This window comes from Abramis brama, assembly GCF_963993115.1.
Source record: "Abramis brama genome assembly, chromosome: 22".
Taxonomy (NCBI): domain Eukaryota; kingdom Metazoa; phylum Chordata; class Actinopteri; order Cypriniformes; family Leuciscidae; genus Abramis; species Abramis brama.
The window spans coordinates 10,656,510-10,677,415 of record NC_139984.1 but is presented as its reverse complement, the minus strand read 5'-3'; the positions used below and the strand labels follow the sequence as shown (position 1 = coordinate 10,677,415).

General features: G+C 39.4%; 1 protein-coding gene across 4 annotated transcripts in view; it reads right to left on the bottom strand.

Annotated features, from left to right (window-relative positions):
- zbtb46 (zinc finger and BTB domain containing 46) overlaps window positions 1–20,906 on the bottom strand; it is a 75,891-nt gene that overhangs the window by 49,103 nt on the left and 5,882 nt on the right. For all 4 annotated transcript variants that reach the window (XM_084098913.1, XM_084098912.1, XM_084098910.1 and 1 more), the window contains exon 2: window positions 1,031–2,032. In XM_084098913.1, the coding sequence (XP_083955039.1) occupies window positions 1,031–1,997 (967 nt within the window). In that variant the 5' untranslated portion in view covers window positions 1,998–2,032. The remainder of the gene's footprint in view (window positions 1–1,030; window positions 2,033–20,906) is intronic.

The following is a 20,906-nucleotide window of genomic DNA, read 5'->3' as shown; positions in this document are numbered from 1 at the left end:
TGTGTGTGCCCATTTCACAGTCGGCCTGCACAAATACACCAGAGATTAGAGCTGCCACACTTTTAATGATCTACATACCTATAAGCAACTGTATCTGAGACAGGTAGGGCCTCTTCCCCGCTTGCTAGCGTGATCTGTTCCTCAGCACGGATTTTGTTTTTAGGTTGATGAGGCTGCCTCGCGTCCCATGTGTCTTTCCGAAGTTAATGAGGAAATTAGTTTTTTCAACCCCAAATTCCCCACCTCAATCTGTAGTTTGTCATGCTGCTATACTATTAGTGTTACAACAATAATTTTCATCTTCATCAGAGTTCTATTTCTATCTAGGTTTGAATTATACAATCAAACACGGCGGTAAAGTATTCCAGAAGATCTAACTCTCACGGGAATCGACGAGGCAGTGCTTGCATGTGATAAAGTTGCGTCCAAAATCGCATACTGTCTGAAACAGCACTGCATTTGATGAGGAATGAGCTTTGTGAGTGTTAAAAAAGTATGTTGCACATAGTATGAATGTAATCCGGATGTACTACATCTGCCACCTACAGCGTCAGTAGTGTGCTTTACTGCCATTAACAAATCCTCTCCCGTGGCCTCATGGGATAGTAAAGTGTCCATTGGATGCGCACTTCAGAATCTAGCCGGAAGTACAGTAGGTGGTCACCTGGGTACTTTTCGCCTACTGTTTTATGAATACTACAAATTTGGACATATTACTCATTTCATGTTCTGTTTTTCACCTACACTTTAAAAAAACCTTTGTTGGATGGAATGGAAAGATTCGATGGATGTTTAAGGTTCTTCATGGAACCGTAGATGCCAATAAAAAAAACTTTATTTTTAAGAGTGTATTATATTAGTAGGGAAACATGCATATTCAGATGCAGAGTAAGTCCCTTCTGCAAGACCTAACATACTTTCATTAAAAGGTAAACAATCGGCTCAATGATGTTGTCAAATTTTTTCCAGTGAATGTGATATAATGATACTAATAAAGTAAGCAATAAAGCAACCAATTCAGCAATCCTACCTGGAATGTCCTGGTTGCCGTAGCTCCAGCCAGGGGTGGAGAGCATGGACGGTAACGGAGAAGCTGTCCGACTGTCCCCTTCATTCTGTTGGGTTATATGCCTGACTGTGTCCTTGTTCTTACGGTTCTTCCTGCGGCCCGAGCCAGGGGGTTGCCAGCCCCCCTCTCCTCTTCCACCTTGCTCTCCGGGTGTGCCTTGTGTCCCTCGGCCAGCCCCGTCTTGCAGATTGGAGGGGGAGACCTGCTCCTCTTTGACCTGGACAGACCGGTAATCAGCAGGCCACAGGGGCTGCAAACAAGCATCCTCCTGGCTCTCATGGCTTTTGGGTTCCTGGTCCTCTTTGCCGTAGTTGCTACCGCCTTCATGGCAGCTAGCGATGGCTGAGTCTCCAGATGAATTTGCCGGGCTAGTGCGCCTGGCCAACCACGGCGAGGAGCTGCGGGCCGAGATCATGGACGCCAGTGCCTCCGAGGCTCCGCCCACCCCAGGCCCAGCCCCGCCTCCAATAGAGCTCACCACGTTGCCCATCTCAATATCCGCTAGTTCATCTGCGAGCTCTGAGCGAATGCTGATGTCTAGCGCTGCCTTGATAAAGCCGTGACATGCCTGCACTATGTCGGTCATTTGAAGGTAGCTGGCGGCCGACATCACCTCAATCACATTCTTGCTTGTGAGCGCCAAGTGGGCAGAGTACATGAAGTCAAGGATGGTCTTGAAACCTTGGGCCGTGACAATGTCCAGGTGCGTGATGGTGGCCTGCTGCTCTGAAACCTTCTTCACCTGGCAATAAAGTGTCTTGAAGTAGCGGCTGCTGCCCAGCAACACGTTCTTGTGCGCCTTGAAGATCTTGCCCTCCACGATCACACACACGTCGCACAGGATGCCGTGCTGCCGCTGCTCGTTCAGCTCCCGCAGGAGCTGCCGGTAGTGCGACGTGATCTCCATGTCTTCCTTCCGGTTATTCATTGGACTAACGGGTGGCTGCTTCTCCTGAACAGAGTCTGGCGGAAGACAACATACAAAACACAAACCCTGGTTAGTACAGTTGCAGTAGATGCAGGAAATAGACCACAAGTTCCTACAGCTTACACTAGTATGCACTTTGTAGAAAAAACAGTTGGCATTAATAAACATTTTAAACAGTAGTATGGCACATTGTTTTCACACATTATGACCACATTATGTCCCATGTGAATGGTATCCAGGTATCACTATCTTAAAAAAATAAAACCTGTTATTTTGCATTTTGCAATTCAAGATTTCAGAAAATGTATTTCAAAAATTAAGCTGAACAGAACATTATTTTCAGCATAATGCTGATAACCACAGAAAATAATTTTGACTTGCACTAAGCACAAAAAACATACAGTAATCCACCATGAAGGTCATATCTTTGTTAAAGCACTTATTTTCAAAGTCTAAATTATTTTCTGCGGTATCAACATTATACAGCAAATTCGGTTTTGAGCTTGTATTGACAGAGTCAAAAATGAGAAATAACAGCTAACATCTGCCACTTAATTTGTCACATTAGAAATGGAATGTCAGATTTAGAGCACGGCATTGTGGGATACAATATTGTGTGCAATGTGCTCTATCGTTTGCTGCACATTTCGGCAATACGGGTATTCTATAAATACAGGTAATTCACATACTGTGCACAGTATACATACTACATACTTCAAGAATAGTATAATAATATGCTAATCCAAACACAGCCAATGAACCAGAGTAAGACCTAGATGAACCCCTTGGAGGCCCAAAGGAATCTGCCGAGTTTCCCCCCACATTTTTTTTGCACTACTTTGGGAAGAAATATACTGGATTGTGTGAAATGTATTTGGTAAAATGTGTTAAATGGAGCTGAGAGTACTTCAATGGTAGCTGACAGCATTATCAAATTAGTCGAATTATTGAATAAATGAAAAACACAATTCTGCAGAAACGCAGATTGCATGTGAGCCTGGCAATCAGGAAATATTTCTTCATTTTATGGTGTCCAAATCTGTGTGGCAAACAGCTTTAAGATGTTTAAGTAGTGAGACAATTGACAGTCCCTGGCACTGCTGGTAACCGCTTATGCATTTTGAAAAAACCTTAAGATTAATATTAAATCAAGAGAAGAATTGCATTTTCATGGAGCGCAGCACCAAAATCTAGGAATTCTCACTTATCACCGAAAACCTGCCTCCATAAAAGACACGTACCAGCACAAAACCTGGCAGAAGAAATTGACCATAGCTTTGAGTTGTTATTACTGAGGTCTTCTATCTCTGTAAAAAGTCATTTAAGCACTAAATGTCACTAAAATGCCATTCTGAAGCAGGTGACATGCATTGGCCAGCTCTGATGGCTTGAGGCTGATTGTCTTCTGGACTACAGCCATCACCTTTCCTCGCTAAAAATGAATTATCTGTTTGGCAGCTCCATTTTCCACTTTATTATTCAACTAACTCACAAAATGGTAATTAAATGAAACAATTTAGAAACAAAAAAGAGAAAAGTGAGAAGAGGAGAGGCGATGATTGTGTTTAAGTGCTTTACACACTCACTGGGTGATTTTATTTGGCAGCTAATAAAGCGAACAGAGAGAAACATCATGATTAAAGGGTTGAACAGTGAACACCTGAGCATCTCTGCTATAATCATTAAGATAGAGAGATGGGGGAGGAGAGCTAGATGAGGCTGTGCATTGTTCTTGAATGTGCACAGAGGAAAGAGAGAGAGAAACTACTAACACAAAACATGCACTCAACTGGGAAGAGGGGAAAAGCATAGGGATGAATCTCACAAAAACAGTCAAAAAAAAATGTCTTGGTTATATTCTACCCCAAAAACAACTAAATAATATTTAAAATAAAAGTAAGCCTTTTTTAGGGCATTTTTTGCAACATGAGATTATTTTCATGACAGTTAAACACATGAACTCACAATTCTCAGTAGCCTTCAGTAATGCAATGCAATAAAAAAAAACGAATTATTTAAAAAACTTTGTCAGTTACTACAAAAATCACTTGTATTCATGAATGATTCAGATATCAGCTAAGCGAATGATTCAATGACTCATTTATACTGTAAATAAAGTCACTTGTTTTGTTCCTAAATGAATCAGTGGTTTTGATTAAATCAGTTGAGACTGAATTAAGTCTGTTTGAACACACAAACACTGAATTGCAATTCAATTAAAATTGAATGCCAATTTCAAATTGCTAAATCACAGCAATGAGAATTAGACTGTTTTCCACATTACAGGAATGGGAACTAGGCCGGAAAATTGTCTTAATGGTCATACAATTATGCTTCATCTTTTTTAACATAAACTATGATCCAGTCTTTGTAAGATTCACCCATAGACTGATTCATGACAGCAGATGCCTGTACTATCTCTTGCTAACCGCCAAGCCATGATTTCACTGACACCTCACTGAGGCCCTGTCCCTAAGCCCTCGCGATCTTCCTCTGAGTCCACACTTTCCTGACGGAACGCCACTTTGACTGCCGAGTAGAAGTCTGCTGCGAAGCAAAGGTGCGCATCGAGGGCGCATATAGCGAGCACCCTTCTATAACCTAACATGACAAATGGGACACCTTCAGCTCTCGTGGTCTTAATAGACACGTGCACGCGGCGGCCATTGTAAATCACAAGTTCACATGAAGTGTACCATTTGGGACAGGGCCTGAGATGCGACTTCCTACAGAACATGCACTACATATTCACACATACGCAGATATCCCCACTAGGCTACTAGCATCCTCTATGAGCAGCACAGAAACCGTCCTGGTTGGGGCTAAATCACAGGGACGTGGAGTGTTATCAAATGGGGCCATGATTTGTTTTGTGAGCGTTCAGGCTGTCAGCTCACATCGGGCCGGCTGCAGCGTGACAGCTCCCGTTCACTATAGTGACAGCAGCGTTTGCTGCGGGGCCGGCACACTTCAGGTCATGTTTAGGAAAGTTCCTCTCAACCTGATGGCTTGTAAGATCAAATCAATCCTCTGCCTCTCCCATGTCCACTTGTACAAATACACCTTACTTGGAAGACTGAAAGAAGAGGAGACTGACATTGACAAGTGACTTTTTTTTCTTTTTAATAGTTTTAAGTTAGCCTCCAACTGCTTCGCTTGAGGCTTTTTTGATTCGATTGCCGTAGTCCGACTTGATCTAAAGAACAACAACTGAACAATGTCGTCGATGTAAAGGGATAGTTCACCTAAAAACTTTTCCTCACACAAACATATCAGATGTATTCAGAAGACTAGGAACATGAGTCGCATAAACCATACATTTATGGTTCGTTTTGTCCTTTTTAGGACAATCTTTACTTTTGTGTTCCACTTGAGAAAGAAAATTCATACAGGTACGTTTTTGGAATGACATAAGGGTGAGAAGTATTTTCTAACATCTGAAAATCTTTTTATCAAAACCAATTAATTTTTCTCTGACAATGAGGATACGCTCAGTAAATAACGGCACTTTGCACCCCAGACACACCAAATTAGGAAGTTCTTTTCATGTAACTATTCAGAACTACTTCAACTGTGCAACCAACAATGAATATTAATATCTTTTCGTTGGCCGACTGAGTTACATGGAAATCTGGGCAATCAAGTGCAAAACAACAATAAACATAAACAACACAACTGACAGACGTGCAACACGGCTAAACACTGAATGAGACAGAATGCAGTCGGACTAATCAGATTTTCTGCTTCACTGGAACTAGACGGATCTGAAGCTTAAGGAAGAGTATGACAAAAAGGAAGAGTATGAAAAGAGAAACAGCAGGGTCACATTACCTTAGTGAACCCTACAGAGCCCTGAGTGGACGTGCAGGTGCAAGACCATATTTTACAATTCATATTTTTGGAAAAGGATATATGCAAGGAGGGGCTGATTCCAGAACAATACTTTGAGATGTCTATAAACGCTCACTGAAATAACCATCAAATTAAAGACTACATGCTTTTCTAATATGATGAGCGAAGCAGGATTGTAGGGCAGGACTTGATTTTATGCTTTGGGAATTGGTTGGAGAGTGAAAGTGGTTTTGATGTAACCGATGAAATAATGTGCACCGATGACCAGGGATATCATAGGGTCAATTTTGATGTTGACTTTAAAAAAAAAGAACATTCTTGTTATTCAAAAGAAGGCTGATGGCTTTAAATTAAGCTCTCTGACTACATACAATGACAGATAAATTGGCTAAAAGAAAAGCCATTTAAATCTACATAATCTAACAGTGTAGTTCAGATGATTATACATGATTGGAAGCAATTACTTTAATAAGGGTTGATAACCACTATCCATCAATATTTTACCACCAGGAGCACAACATCATGATATTATCTACCCTGACTATTGAGTTCACTGCAGCCCAGCTTGTGTCCGCACCAAAATAGAAGGTGTAAGAAGTGGTAGTAGTAAGGTTAAGGTTAGGGTTAGGCCTGTAATGGGATTGGAGGGAAGAAATGTGCAAAGAATGGAGGCTAGAGCAACATAAGTCTCTGAGGATAGAGTGTTAAAAACTGCCACCACCGCTTACAGTTCCTGTCACCAGCAAAAACTCAGATCTGGAGTGACTGGGTTCCTCCGGCCAAGAAAACACACACACATTCATACAAACACCCATGCATATATGTCTATTCTCTTCCCTGTTTTTGTTGAGGTGGTTCTGATATTCTTGGAGGGGATGGGGGAAACAAGGCCATCTTTCTTTCTTTTGCTTTTCGTTTCTGTTCATGATGCTGGGAAGGACAGTCGTGACATGCGAGGAGGTGGCGGAAATAGGAAGGGTGGGAGGAAGAAGGAGACAGCGAGCGCTCAGAGGGTGTAAGTCATGTATGCGTCAGTGTGTTTCTCAGGCAGCCAGTCATTTTAAACCACTCAACTGGACATCAGGGCCATTATCCGAGGGGTTAATCCCCAATTTCACAGAGCTGGCTACAGGAAAAGTGGAACAAAAAGGGTGCAGCCCTTTATAATAACACAAAATGTATGCTACAACTGTAGCTGACGCATAAGAAGAAGAAAAAGTTTAAAAAGAAAGGCAAGTCTGAAACTTTTTCAGAAGTTCGTGAAAGTTTTATGATGCTTTATGATAAAATAGCTCAATTTAATTAGGGAAAGACTACAAGCGTACCCTTAAATTGGCTTTCCAGATGGTGGTAAAACCATTAATTGACTCAACTAACAGCTGTTTAAATGTGGTCTGACCGAGTAAATGACTCATTAAACGAGGAGTATTGGTATTAAAAGATTAGCCAAATAAAACAAAATAAACAGAAAATGAGAATTAAGCACAGCTTTAAATAAATATGTTTACAAGCGCTATGCTGGGGTATCTCTTTAAAGCATCTAAGAAATAAAAAAAAGAATCTTGTGTTTCAACAATTTCAGAGATAAATGAGCTGAGGATAAAAGGTGGATGCATTTAGTCTCGCTATTTATAACTAATAACAGATATAAATAGACACAAGCAACTGAGGAGGATAAAAAAAGGTGTTTTGGAGACACTGCATTGATAAATACTAGATGATTACTACTTATAATTAGCAAATCTAAAGCTTATCAAATCATTCATATACATTAAAATATTAATTAAACTACATAAAACAAAGTTGGCATTTCTGAATGTACATTAATGTAGTTATACTGCATTATTATGCAACAATGTTTGTCAAATAAAGTTTTAACACGTGATACCAAAGTGTTAAATAAATGTAACTGATAAAAGTAAGGTAAGTTTCATACCAAGTGATTATTTCACTCTCAAAGCAAGCAGATACGTAGAAGTTAGTTACGATATGTTCTTTGGCACAACCTGTTCTAGGTACGATTAATAGATAGGCCTAAATAACATGTGGGACTTTGGTGAAATTAATTTGACTGCAGCAAGAGCAACTCAGAATCTCAGATACTTTATGTGCTGCCATTTTGCTGGTGTTTTCAGCACTTAAATGTTTTAATAGAGACTGCCAATCAATTCAAATTGAATAGAATAATTGTACAATAAGCTGACTAATTAATCAAAATTATTGCAGTTAACTGCATATATCAATATTTGCTGAAAAAAAGCTTCAAAAATAAAGATAATTCAAAGACATTCAGATTTTACAGATCCATTAATTTGATCAAAAGTGACAGTAAAGACATTTATAATGTTACGAACACTGTTCTTTTTAACAAAATCCAGGAAAAAAAAAAAATCACGATTTACACATAGAAATATTAATCAGCAAAACTGTTTTCAACACTGATAATCAGAAATGTTTCTTGAGCATCAGATCAGCATATCAGAATGATTTCTGAAGGATCGTGTGACATTGAAGACTGGAGTAATGATGCTGGAAATTCAGCTTTGATCACAGGAATAAATTACATTTTAAAATATTTGAACATACATACAAACAAGAAAATCTTGGATTTGTTAAGCCAAAATCCTAGAGTTCTCTTGACCACATATCTCTGCACAGACTGAGCAGCACTATCTCAGTGCCTGTCTTTAGGCCAGACTCCAGCTGGCCCAGGTGACAAGAGCCTGTCACACCACTGAGAATGTGACAAGAGCGGATCTAAAAGGCTTTAAGAGTCTTAACCCTCCGCTCAGCTCCACCCGGCTCAGCACCTCTTCCCTCCCCACCCACGTCCTCCTTTACCTCCTCCTGAGCATTAAGCCGGAGCGGTGAAGGTGAGTCCGTGCTGGAAAGCTGGATAGGTCAGAGTGTCGGGTGAGTGGTGTGAAACCGGGACAGGGAGACTGTAGTGTTTACCGGTTCACATCAAGGCCTTGTCCCTCAGTGCTCTCTGCTAAACTGCGGTCCTGCAAGGTTTCATCCAGAACTTCTCACTGAGATTTTGCCCTGAGCTAGCTTGCTAAAAAATTAGCGGTGAGCTTCAAGTATTCCCTCTCCCACTAATGGCAAGTTTTGTACTAGTGTAGTAACATTCGAGCAATTTTTACAACTGCCACGTACATTTATCCATTTGTTAACACTTTACTTCGATGGTCCACTTTAGACATTCTACGAACTGTAAGTAACTTCATAAGCAACTTATTCCACTAACCCCAGTCCAAAACTAACAGTCTACTGATACTCTAATGAGAGTTGATTGACATGTAGAATGTCTAAAGGGGACTATCAAAGTAACCAGTACTTTCATCCAAAATGACTTACATTGCATTCAGAGTAAACATTTTTGAGCAGCTCCAGCATTCCCTGTGAATCAAACCTACATCTTTGATGTCGCTAGCGCCATGCTTTACTGTTTGAGCTACAGTAAACAGTTCCACACCCAAGCAGAAAAAGGAAATGCATTTATCACGTCCTTTACATCAAATATAGATATTTTATGTGTTTGGATGTTACATAATGGCAGAAAGATCGAAATGAATGTCTTATCCATGAGTCTTTCCCATAAAATAATTTGTATTTTTTGCTGTTTAGTTGACACTACAGCATAGAAAGTTGTACTTTCACATTTAAAACAATAAATATTTAATAAATAAAAAAATTGCTGAGTATTCCACAGCAATTAATATTCATGAGCAAAGCTCTCAGAATCGAGTCACTACTACCTTTACAGCGGAAATAATTTGACATTTTTTGCCATCAAGCAAACACCCTTAATTTGAAAGTTTGGATGTGTCAGCATGACTAATTAACATTCATGAGAAAAATTGCCATAACATGACTCAAGTTTTTGCCATCATTCATATGGCTCGCTGCTACTTCTACAGCAGGAGAGCCACTATGATTAAAATTTGGCAAGTTGGCAATGCACACATCCTTAATATAAAGTTTGTATGTGGCTGAACAGTCCCAGAATATACCTATTTTTATTGTAACATTTTTCTATTTTACTATCAACTGAAGTACAGGTACTTTGGACACTCGTACTTCCATGCAAACTCACAGGCACACAAAGGCCTTATCTCTACTCTTTAGTAATGCTCTGGCACACTTTTCCCTAACGCCTGGTGAACATTTCCATTCATCTCCGCTTCGAAAGACTGCGACAAACTCCCTCCCCAGAAAGTATGCTGGCAATGCCTGTGCGTTACAGAAACACTGCCCTTCTCTCACTGCCTTAGTCTCTGAATGATCACAGAATCAAAACACATCACCATTATTTATGCCTTTCCCCTTGAAAACAGCCACTTTTTCCTCTAACCAATGGAAAGGATTCTGGAAAAAGTTCATGCCAAGGCAAAAGGCAGTTATCCTGTTAACCCTTAAAACTGTACCTGGCATAGGCACTTCTTGCAGTGTGAGCTATCTGGCCTTTGTCCTCCATCTTTCTCTCGCTCCTTCCCTCCCTCTTTCCCGCTGTCCTAGTGTATTTCTGGGCTATTCACTGCCTCGGAGGCCCTGAAACCAGCCGTGTCTCCAGTGGAGGCTCCCTCTCTGACAACCCGGGGCTTAGCCTAAATTCTCTCGCTATTAAAAGCTGTGAAATGCAAATAATGAAACATCTCATTACCACTGTAGGAAAATGAAAAGAGAAAATGGTAGGGGGAAGATAGAGGGAGAGTGAAAAAGAGCGAGAGAAGGGAGGTTAGCAGGAGATAACCTGACAGAGTGTCTTTTGTTTCACCAGTGCTGGTGTTATGGAGGGAGTCAAGATTGGATTTGCCAGTAAAATAAACAGGGGTGGATCCTGGAGTAATGTTCTGGGGTGACTTACGGTCGTAGAGATGATGGCATGAGGACACACACACACACACACACACACACACACACACACACACACACACACACACACACACAAGAGATCCGGGAGCTAACTGTCCATACGGGTTACACTTAAAATGCTGTATGTATTCAGTATGCAAAGTGAGTTTGAGGAGACGGGTGCACATGGGAGAGTCCCTAGGGGGCCCTAAAACCTCTGTGTGGGGTCTTGGTTGTCACATATCTCCTCCTATTACCAGCAACAAGGCCATGGATGGGTGAACCACACCTGTCAAGAACATGTCCAGGTCACATTTCATCCCACAATCAAAAGAAAAAAACATATTGTGCACCACGACACGAAGATATTATTATATGACCATTAAGATGTTTGAACATTATTTTAGTGACACAGTTTCTCATTATAATATTTCTCATTGGTGATTAGGGTAAAGGCCGTAAAACAAATATTACCATGACCAATTATTTACAATATGGAAGCTTCACTCTAAAAAATGCTGGGTTGTTTCAACCCATATTTGGGTCAAATATGGACAAACCCAACAGTTGGTTTAAATTTTTAAATAAAATATGAACAAACCCAATCATTGCAACATTATTGCAACTTTTTATCTTGAAATTCTGACTTTTTTTCTCGCAATTGCGAGTTTATATTACGCAATTCAGAGAAACAAAGTCAGAATTGCCATATGTAAATGTAAATGCAAAATCGCGGGAAAAATAGTCAGAATTGTGAGATAAAAAGTCGCAATTAACTTTTTAAGGCACAAGCTTTTCATAATTCTTGCATTACAGTTATGATAATTAAATTAATTGGGGGATAAAGTACTTAATTGGCATAAAAATAATATCACGATGCAAAAAACTGGCCTAAAAATGTTTCATTTTATTTATGCTCTAAGTATAATTTATTTTTTATTTTGGGTGAAATCTGACCAAGACATGTTTTTGACTGTTTTTTGTGAGTCACTCATTTCATTCATTGTAAAAAAAATATATATATTTTCTTATTTAGTTTTTTTTTTTTTTTTCAGTTTTCCAATTTAAAATGTTTAAAATAAGACATTTACATTAAGTAAATTTAAACTGCACAAGATGTTAAGATAATATCTTAATAGAATAGAGAATATATTTTAATATATCTTATCTTCAAAACTCCTGAACTTTTACTATTTCAGCATCAGTGCACCAATTTGAGTTGTTAGTAGTACTAATAAAACAGCAAAACTTTTAGTAATACCTTAATTAAAGCTACAAAATAACATCTTAATATCTCACACTATTTTGCTTTTCAAGTAAATATATGTTGTTTTAAGGATGTATTTATACTGGAAAAAAGAAATTCACAAGAAATTTTCACGCAATGCGTGTTATGATACTGCAAATGAGACGATTACAGGGATGGGTTAAATTGAATTGAATGAATGAGTTTGTGTATCTTCGTGTTCGCTGAGGGACGGGCTCACTTAAACGCAGAGTTGAGAGGTTGATGACAAGCTAGTTACTGAGTGGGAGACAAATTCCAGCACGATCTCCACCTCTTCCTTCTCTTTCGCTGTCTTGCTTTCTCCCACTTATTTTTTTTTTCCTCTGAGTGTACACTCACATTAACACACACACAGAGTCATCGTTTCAAATCCACCAAATGGTGTGCCGATGACTCCCTAAAGCTCGGGCTGCCGCTACTCACGAATCGACGACTCATCTTTAACACCTTCCTGGAGCTTGCACCGTGAGAGGTGTCACAACAAACTGGCGTTGTCACGCTGCACTGAAGCAAGGCGTTCCTTTAAGCACACACTCCTGTGCGCGCACACACCAACACACAACCTCACACACCATGCTGTGACAAGCCATTATCACAACAGGAAGGCTCATCACCGCCAGATAGGTCCACAAATGCAAACTTCACTGAATGATCCGCTGAATCCTGCTTTTCATTTTTATACTTCATAAAACATACATTTTTAGCATTGCACTTGTTTCGTGCAGTTGCAATGTAGTTTTTTATGTCCATTGTCCACCCCCTATGTCACTACGCACATATGCATTTATATACACATGGACGGATGGACAGATGGATGGATGGATGATGGATGGATGGATAGCAAACTCTCAAATACTCGTTCTTTTTAAAAGTAAGATTTACAGGCTTTTAAAGTTCCATATTCACACACACACACACACGTCCTGGCATGAGGTGTCTGTCAGGAAGCTAATTGTCATAATCAGGAACACTGGCTCCTGTCAATGACTCAGAGAGAGAGAGAGAAAAAGAGAGGAATAGAGTGAAAGAGAGGTGCAGGTGGACAGAAAGGAGGGGGTGTATGTAGCGTGACTGCTGGGCTGTCAACAAAACATTGGCATCCTTCTGAAAACCATCCGTACTGGATAACCCCGAACTAACAGCTCGCCAAATACTAAAATGATGGGGAGAGAACAGGAGGAGGTGGCAGAGAAGAGAGACAGATAGACGGTGAAAGAAAGAAAGAGCGGAAAACAGCATGACCTCACAGCTTATTAGCGAACTGTTGCTCCTCTTCAAATCGCTGATCATGACATTAAAAAAGCTCTCTCTTTCTTTACAGGTGTGACATTCAACTAGCATTATGAAACAGATCTTTGAAAATGACACTTCAAACAGGTTTCCTTGAACACTCCGCCGTCTGCTATTGGTCAGACAAACTCATAGCTCCGCCCCTAACTAAAGTCATTGGTTAAGCCTCTGTTGCGGTCGAAGGCTGGTTGAAGGCTCAAACAAACAGAGCGATGTTTTGAAAGCATCATAAAGAGCCACAGTTTATACTTTTTATGGAAAATCAACTTACAAATGCCTTCATTATAGCTGACTCTGTATATTAAGAAAAGCATTTCAACATCCAAAAGATTACTCACTTCTCAAGTCCCTCACTAGCAACTCAACTATTGTGAGCAGGGCAAAACTTTATAAAATGTTTCCCAAAAGTTATGTTTCATCTGAATGGTTGCGGCATTGGCTGGTTAAGATCTAACAAGCTGTGCTAACAAGCCAAACTCTACGCCTCGGGCAGGACTTCCTTGGGTAACTGATACTGTGGGGCTCAACATTAAAGGGTAAGTTCAACCAAACTACCACTATGACACTTCAAAAAGTTCATAAATAGATGTAAAAAAAAACTAATCCATATGAATTGAGTGGTTTGGTCCAAATTTTCTGAAGATACACGATCACTTTATACGATGAACAGATTGAATTTAGGCTTTTATTCACATATAAACATTAATAAACTCACACATCAGTTGTGGTAAACAGAAGTTCATTCATTCCCGTGTTACGCAGCACGTTTGAGCTTCAGCAAGAACCAATGAGGTTCATTCTCATGTTACGCATCACGTTTGAGCTTCTGCAAGAACCAATGAGGTTCATTCTCGTGTTACGCAGCACGTTTGAGCTTCAGCAAGAACCAATGAGGTTCATTCTCATGTTACGCATCACGTTTGAGCTTCTGCAAGAACCAATGAGGTTCATTCTCATGTTACGCATCACGTTTGAGCTTCTGCAAGAACCAATGAGGTTCATTCTCGTGTTACGCAGCACGTTTGAGCTTCAGCAAGAACCAATGAGGTTCATTCTCATGTTACGCATCACGTTTGAGCTTCTGCAAGAACCAATGAGGTTCATTCTCATGTTACGCATCACGTCTGAGCTTCTGCAAGAACCAATGAGGTTCATTCTCTGTTACGCAGCACGTCTGAGCTTCTGCAAGAACCAATGAGGTTCATTCTCGTGTTACGCAGCACGTCTGAGCTTCTGCAAGAACCAATGAGGTTCATTCTCGCGTTACGCAACACGTTTGAGCTTCAGCAAGAACCAATGAGGTTCATTCTTGTGTTACGCAGCACGTTTGAGCTTCAGCAAGAACCAATGAGGTTCATTCTCATGTTACGCATCACGTTTGAGCTTCTGCAAGAACCAATGAGGTTCATTCTCGGTGTGTTCTCTGTATTTTTGCATGAACCAGTGAAGTTTGTTCTCACGCGTAAAGCAGGTTCGGTTGAGCTTCTGTTTACCACAACTGTTATGTGAGTTGATCAATGTTTAAATGTGAATAAAAGCCTAAATTCAATATGTTCATCATATAAAATGATCCAGTCTCTTTAGAAAATTCGGACTAAACCGCTAAATTCATATGGATTAATTTTACAATCTCTTTATGAACTTTTTGAAGCGTCAAAATGGTAGTTCATTCTCTTGCTGTCAACGGAGGGAAAGAAAGCTCTCAGATTTCATCAAAAAGATCTTCATTTGTGTTCCGTAGATGAACAAAAGTCTTACGGGTTTGGAACAACATGAGGGTGAGTAAATGATGACAGAAATTTTCATTTCTGGGTGAACTATCCCTTTAAGGGTTTTTTTCAGCTACTTCACTCAACATTTTTTTTTTTTTTTTTTTTTGAGTTTTAAGCTCACTAAATGTTATTAGATTTATGATTAAAACTAGAAAATAACAATAAAAATTTATTATTCAATTTTTATGTCATTTTACATAAACTGGCATTGTTTCAGGTATCTTCCGATATTTTTATTGGAAACGATTTTAAAAATAGTGATTAAAAAGTGAAAGTAACAGTACCCTTATCACACTCACTCTGACGCCATGCCATCTATATCGTCGAGCCCCATATTAACTCATATGATGTGTTTCTGTCATTCAGGGGCATTTTCACACCTTCTTCGTCTTCTATCTGCTGAGGACTAAAGGGGAAAAGATGAAGAGAAACGGAACTGTGGCTATACTTAGAAGGTTTGACAGTTTGTGATCACAACATAGAAAAAGAAGTGAGCAAATGAGTGAGAATGGAAAAAGAATGAGAGTCCAGGAAATTAGTGACTGTATGGGTCTTACAAGTCACATCACAGATTTAATGCACTTTATATTAACCCATAAAACATTATGTATCAACCTTCCACAAGGCTGATATGACCCTACTAAATAATTCATTATCTCTAAGAGCTTCTTTTGTTTCATATTTGATAATCAAGTATAGCTTAACAATAGCCAGTGTTTTTACCCAGGATTGTGTTTCCATGGTAACCACGAGTGTGGCCAAGAGTCAACCCTGTCACCACACGCTTCGCTCCTGTCCCATACTGTCTGTTTTTCCTTCTTTTGTACATTTCCCCGTACGAAGCCTTGACAGAATGGCTCAGGTGTCTCCTGCTGAACTGCAGATGCTAACATCGCTCGATTAACAACGGATAGATTATCCGAGCGATGTACATCGTGCTGCATGAAGGGATAACAGGGCTAGCGTGTTGCTCTGGTGATCACGATCATTCTGCGACACCGCCCACCTCACAAACCTAATTTTAAAGAAAGTCACACATTCCCACGTTGTGAGGTGGCAGTATCGAGTGTCCAACCAACACTTTCTCTGATCAACCCCTTGGGTGGGTTGGGAGGGACGAGAGGACCTTAATTTCATTCCCTTCCTCTCATGTCGTTTTACAAAAGTAAAAAAAAAAAAAATGCTGTGATGGCACTTTGTGTATTTAACCATGATGTTAAATCATGTTAAACAATCATTTAAAAAAACAAATCACGTCAGTGGAGGTGCTATGGGGTCTGAAAAGTTCAGATAAATAATAAAATAATAATACAAAATTGTATTAAAAAAATAAAAATAAAAATAATAATAATAATAATAATATTATATATATATATATATATAGTCAGTGAGGGCTGCCAGAGGGAGATTTGAAAAATAAAATAAAATAAAATAAAATTGAATTAAATTAAATAATAAAAAAATAAAATAAAATAAAATAAAATAAAAGTTTTCACATCTAACCCATTCCTTCCTAAAACTCGGAGACAATTGCTACAAAGTCAGTGCGAGTTGCCAGAGGTGTAAGGAGGTTTGAAAAATTCAGATAATAAAAAATAATAATAATAATAATAAAACACAATAAATAATAAGCACTGAAAAAAAGAAAAGAAAAAAAAAACATTTACTAAACCACAAAGTGTGTCAATGTTCACAGCTAACCCATTCCTCTGACACAATGGCTGCACACACTTTCCATGCAGCCTGGCATGGCTGCGCTCACCTGGCAGTTCAGGCTCGGAAAGCAGGGTGTGGAAGCTGGAACCAGGGCAAGATCAGGGCTCTTATTTAATCTAGAAGATAAGAAAAGAAAAATGGGGCCATGGAGGGCACACAGGTACTATTTTCAACACCCCATGTCCTGGGCTAACAATCACTGGATTTGGGGGGGGGGGGATCACCAGCCAGATCTGGTGATCAAGGAGTCAAGCATGAAGGACACAGTACAAAGCTGACTGACATCGTCCATCACAGTGACAACACAAGTTTTGCTGTATATTATTCAGATGTTCCACCAACTGCAATTTTTGCGTATTGTCACAGTGTGCAGATCCAAGTTGTTATTGAAGCTCTTAGACAACTGACAAGCAGAGGAAAATTACAGCGAAAGCGGCAGTCCCGCGACACGCCAGAGCATGAAGGCCGGTTTCTGCCCGCGCAATCGCGGTTCGAGAGTTTCCCATATGAGACACTTATCCATCTGCCGCAAATGTACCTCTTCACCGTGATGAATATTTCATGTTCTGATGGCACTTTTAAGACAGGACTAATTAACGAAAACTAGTTGATCTGGCATACGTTAAATCAGTTCAATTAAAAGCACGCAGGCAAACGCTACATGCTAATAGCAGAAGCAGAGGAATAATTGTATGTTGAGGGGGAAGTGCTGAATGTTAAACAGGCCCTGTTAACAGCACTTTAGCACTTGGCAATGAACTCCTCTCAGGATTACACCGACCCTTGATAATGGACTAATGCGGATCGGCACATCATACAATACAACACATTTGGAAAAATCAGAGGCCTTCCAATGGCCATGACATATCTACAGATCTGATAGACGGTGACATTGCAAACGGATTTAAACCCAGTTGGGGATTTGGGAACTTATACCAACTTTGACTTTTGGGTTTGGGAATTTTCTAAGCTAGCATTTAGACACAGATCTAGATGGTTCTGAAGAAAGGAAGCCTTCACCCTAACAATCATTCCAATGGCTTTCTACAATTCACAGCGAGAAGGAAATGTGTTCTGTGGTATTGTGGAGTAAATGTGTTAGCGCTAGGAGCGTCTCCACCCTCCCTTAATGGTTAGCTCTTGGCAGACAAGATGGGATGAAAAGTATAGAGACAGACTAAACCATCTTATGAAAAATAAACAGAGCTTTTAAGAGACAGACAAAAGTGCTATGGAAAGTGGGCAACCCACTGTCCACCGATTCACCTGAGAACGTTTGAAATGGTAATGGCCTTCCTGTCCAAAACTGAATGCTAACGTAAAGCCGCTTCTTTTTTACTCCATTGGTTTTTGTCGTATCTCAATTGTTACTTCTCGACAGAAACGGTTTTCATTGATGAGCACATTTGTGTGTCATTTTCCACAATTTTTTTGTAATACTTATTCAAGCTTAATACGCAGAGACTGCTGTAAGAATGGCATTTTAGGTTGATTTCCCTGTACACTATGTCTCTCTGGTGCTTTCAAAACATTGCTCTGTTTGTTTGAGGATACTGATCAGGGGTGTGTTTCCCAAAGTTGCAAGTTCCGTCGTTACCAACACAATTCAACAGAACTTGCGACCACAGTTGGCTAACGATGCTTCTGGGAAACACACCCCAGACCAATACAGTAACACTGACTCAACCAATGGCGTTTTGGGGCAGGACTGTCTGTTTGTCCAAACAATGGACCTCCCATAAAAGCGCTGATGGGAGTGGAAAGTTCTGCGCGTGATCTACTGACGACACACAAATGCATAATGCAACAAGGACAGCTGCAAAAATAACCCTGTCCATGCCTTCAGTTCAGTTCGAGTTAATTTATCCCTTAGGAAACTGGTTTTGCACAGGTGCTGCACATCACAAAAAACACTCACATAATAAACACTCATGATTACAGATTATTTAACATTAGAATAGCAGTTGGTATGAATGAGTTCTTAAACCTCCTTGTTCTCCCTCCCATTACTCTATATCTACGTCCTGATGGAAGAATAACTAACTCTTTGTGTAATGGGTGTGTTGGGCAATTGATTATCGCAAAGGCTTTTTTAACAACACGTCCTTTAAAAATGCCTTTTCATCGCTTATTTCTTGACTGCGTTTCTTTAGTAAATCCCGACAGTAGTTTTTTAACGCCAAAAGAGGGTTTGTGCTAACGCAAGTTGTTAGTAAATCTGGCCCTTAATATTTTTAGGGTAAAGGGTTTGTTAAAATCCCTTAAATCTAATTTGGGGATAACAGTAATTATGATGCTTTCATGAGAATTCATCAACATCTATTGGACTTATTGAACTATTGGACTGTATATTACGAGCATACCATGAGACATTTAAAGGCTCAACAAAACTGTTTTAAACCAAAACTACTACACATCAGTGCAAAATAGGGGTGTAACGGTACACAAAAATCACGGTTCGGTACGTACCTCGGTTTTAAAGTCACGGTTCGGTTTATTTTCGGTACAGTAAGGGAAAGAAATGCAAACATTAAACTGCAGGTTGTTTATTACTATAATTTTTTTTTACAAGTTGTTTACACTTTTTTAAACACTTTTTAATAAAATAGATATAAAATAAAAAAAGAATAAGAAATAAAATACTGCTGCAAAGTTCTCCACTAAATAAAATACTCTCAGTCTCAAACCAATATCACATAATAAAATATAATGAAAAATATAAATAAATAACTATGATTACAGTGCAGGAACAGAAAATAGCCCTATATTAAAATAATATTAAACAAATATATTAATGTATTATTATTTTTCAATAATCAATCAACATAATCAATTTAAGATTTTTTTTCCACTTTTTTAATAATTATCAAAATAAAATATAGTCCAAAGCTATTATTACCAGAGCATGTGATCAGAGCAGGTCATTTTACCATTGTTGCCAGCATGACTATACCAGCTGCTCAGCAAACAGAAGTCTAGTTACTACTGAGAAATGTCACCTTATTTGAGCGGACTTTGCTTTTCCAGTGCGTGATCGGTACATGATTGAAGTGTTTGGGCCGTTAACGACAGAGCAGAACGCGCAGCGCAAACAGGGACTCGAACATTGAGCAGAGAGCGCAGCGGGTCGTCGACACACACACACACACACACACACACACACACACCACGGAACGGAGAGTGCGGCGGCGCACACGAAGCGGAAAAGCTTTTTTTCGCCCTGCAGTCTATTTCATTGGTTTAGGTTACAGTGACGACGGGTAAAACACTGGTAAAACCAGAGAATGTCTAATAGGAAAAAACATTAGAATCAGCTGCAGGGCGGGATTTGCGCTGAACGCGGAGACTTCCGCCACTTAATATGTTCGTGTGGAAACACGAAAATGTACCTATGTTCCGCACACAAAATATTGCATTCAGTCATTCGGTACACACGTGCACCGAACCGAAAGCCCTGTACCGAAACGGTTCGGTACGAATACACGTACCGTTACAGCCCTAGTGCAAAACTAACTAGTTTAAAGTGTAAAACTGTAACTTTAACCCTGTCATATGTTCATTTTAAATACCCTAACTGTTCCCCGATAGTGAGTTTTACAAAAGAATGAGGCAAAATAAGTGTGAAAGCATGCAAAGATTGCATAATCCATTGGGAGAAATGAATATGGCACTGCAACATTATACTGTATGTGTGTAATATGTATATAAACAGTAAACTTTTTAGTCAGGGTTGCAATGACTGCAGTTCCCATGGAATTGCTTCAGGTTTTTTCACAGGTTTAAGGTTTGACATATTGCATTTATTGTATTTGACAGAAATGCTAGTATTGAAACATTTTACTCAACCGATTCATAGTCTTCTAATTATAAAACTGTGCTAGTTGACTGTAGGAGTGTGCAGAAATGTATGACAAGGAGCAAGAAGAAGAAGTATTTTTAAAACTAAAAATAGTTTATTTTTGAATAGTTTACCATTCAATCCACTTATTAAGTCAATAATGAAAACAGACTATGTTTATGATTAATACTATACTGTGTTGAAGCTAAAATAGCATAACAGTGATTAAAATATTAGTATTTTAGGTATGGGAATGACATATTTTGGTCACACTTTATTTTTAACACTGTAATTAT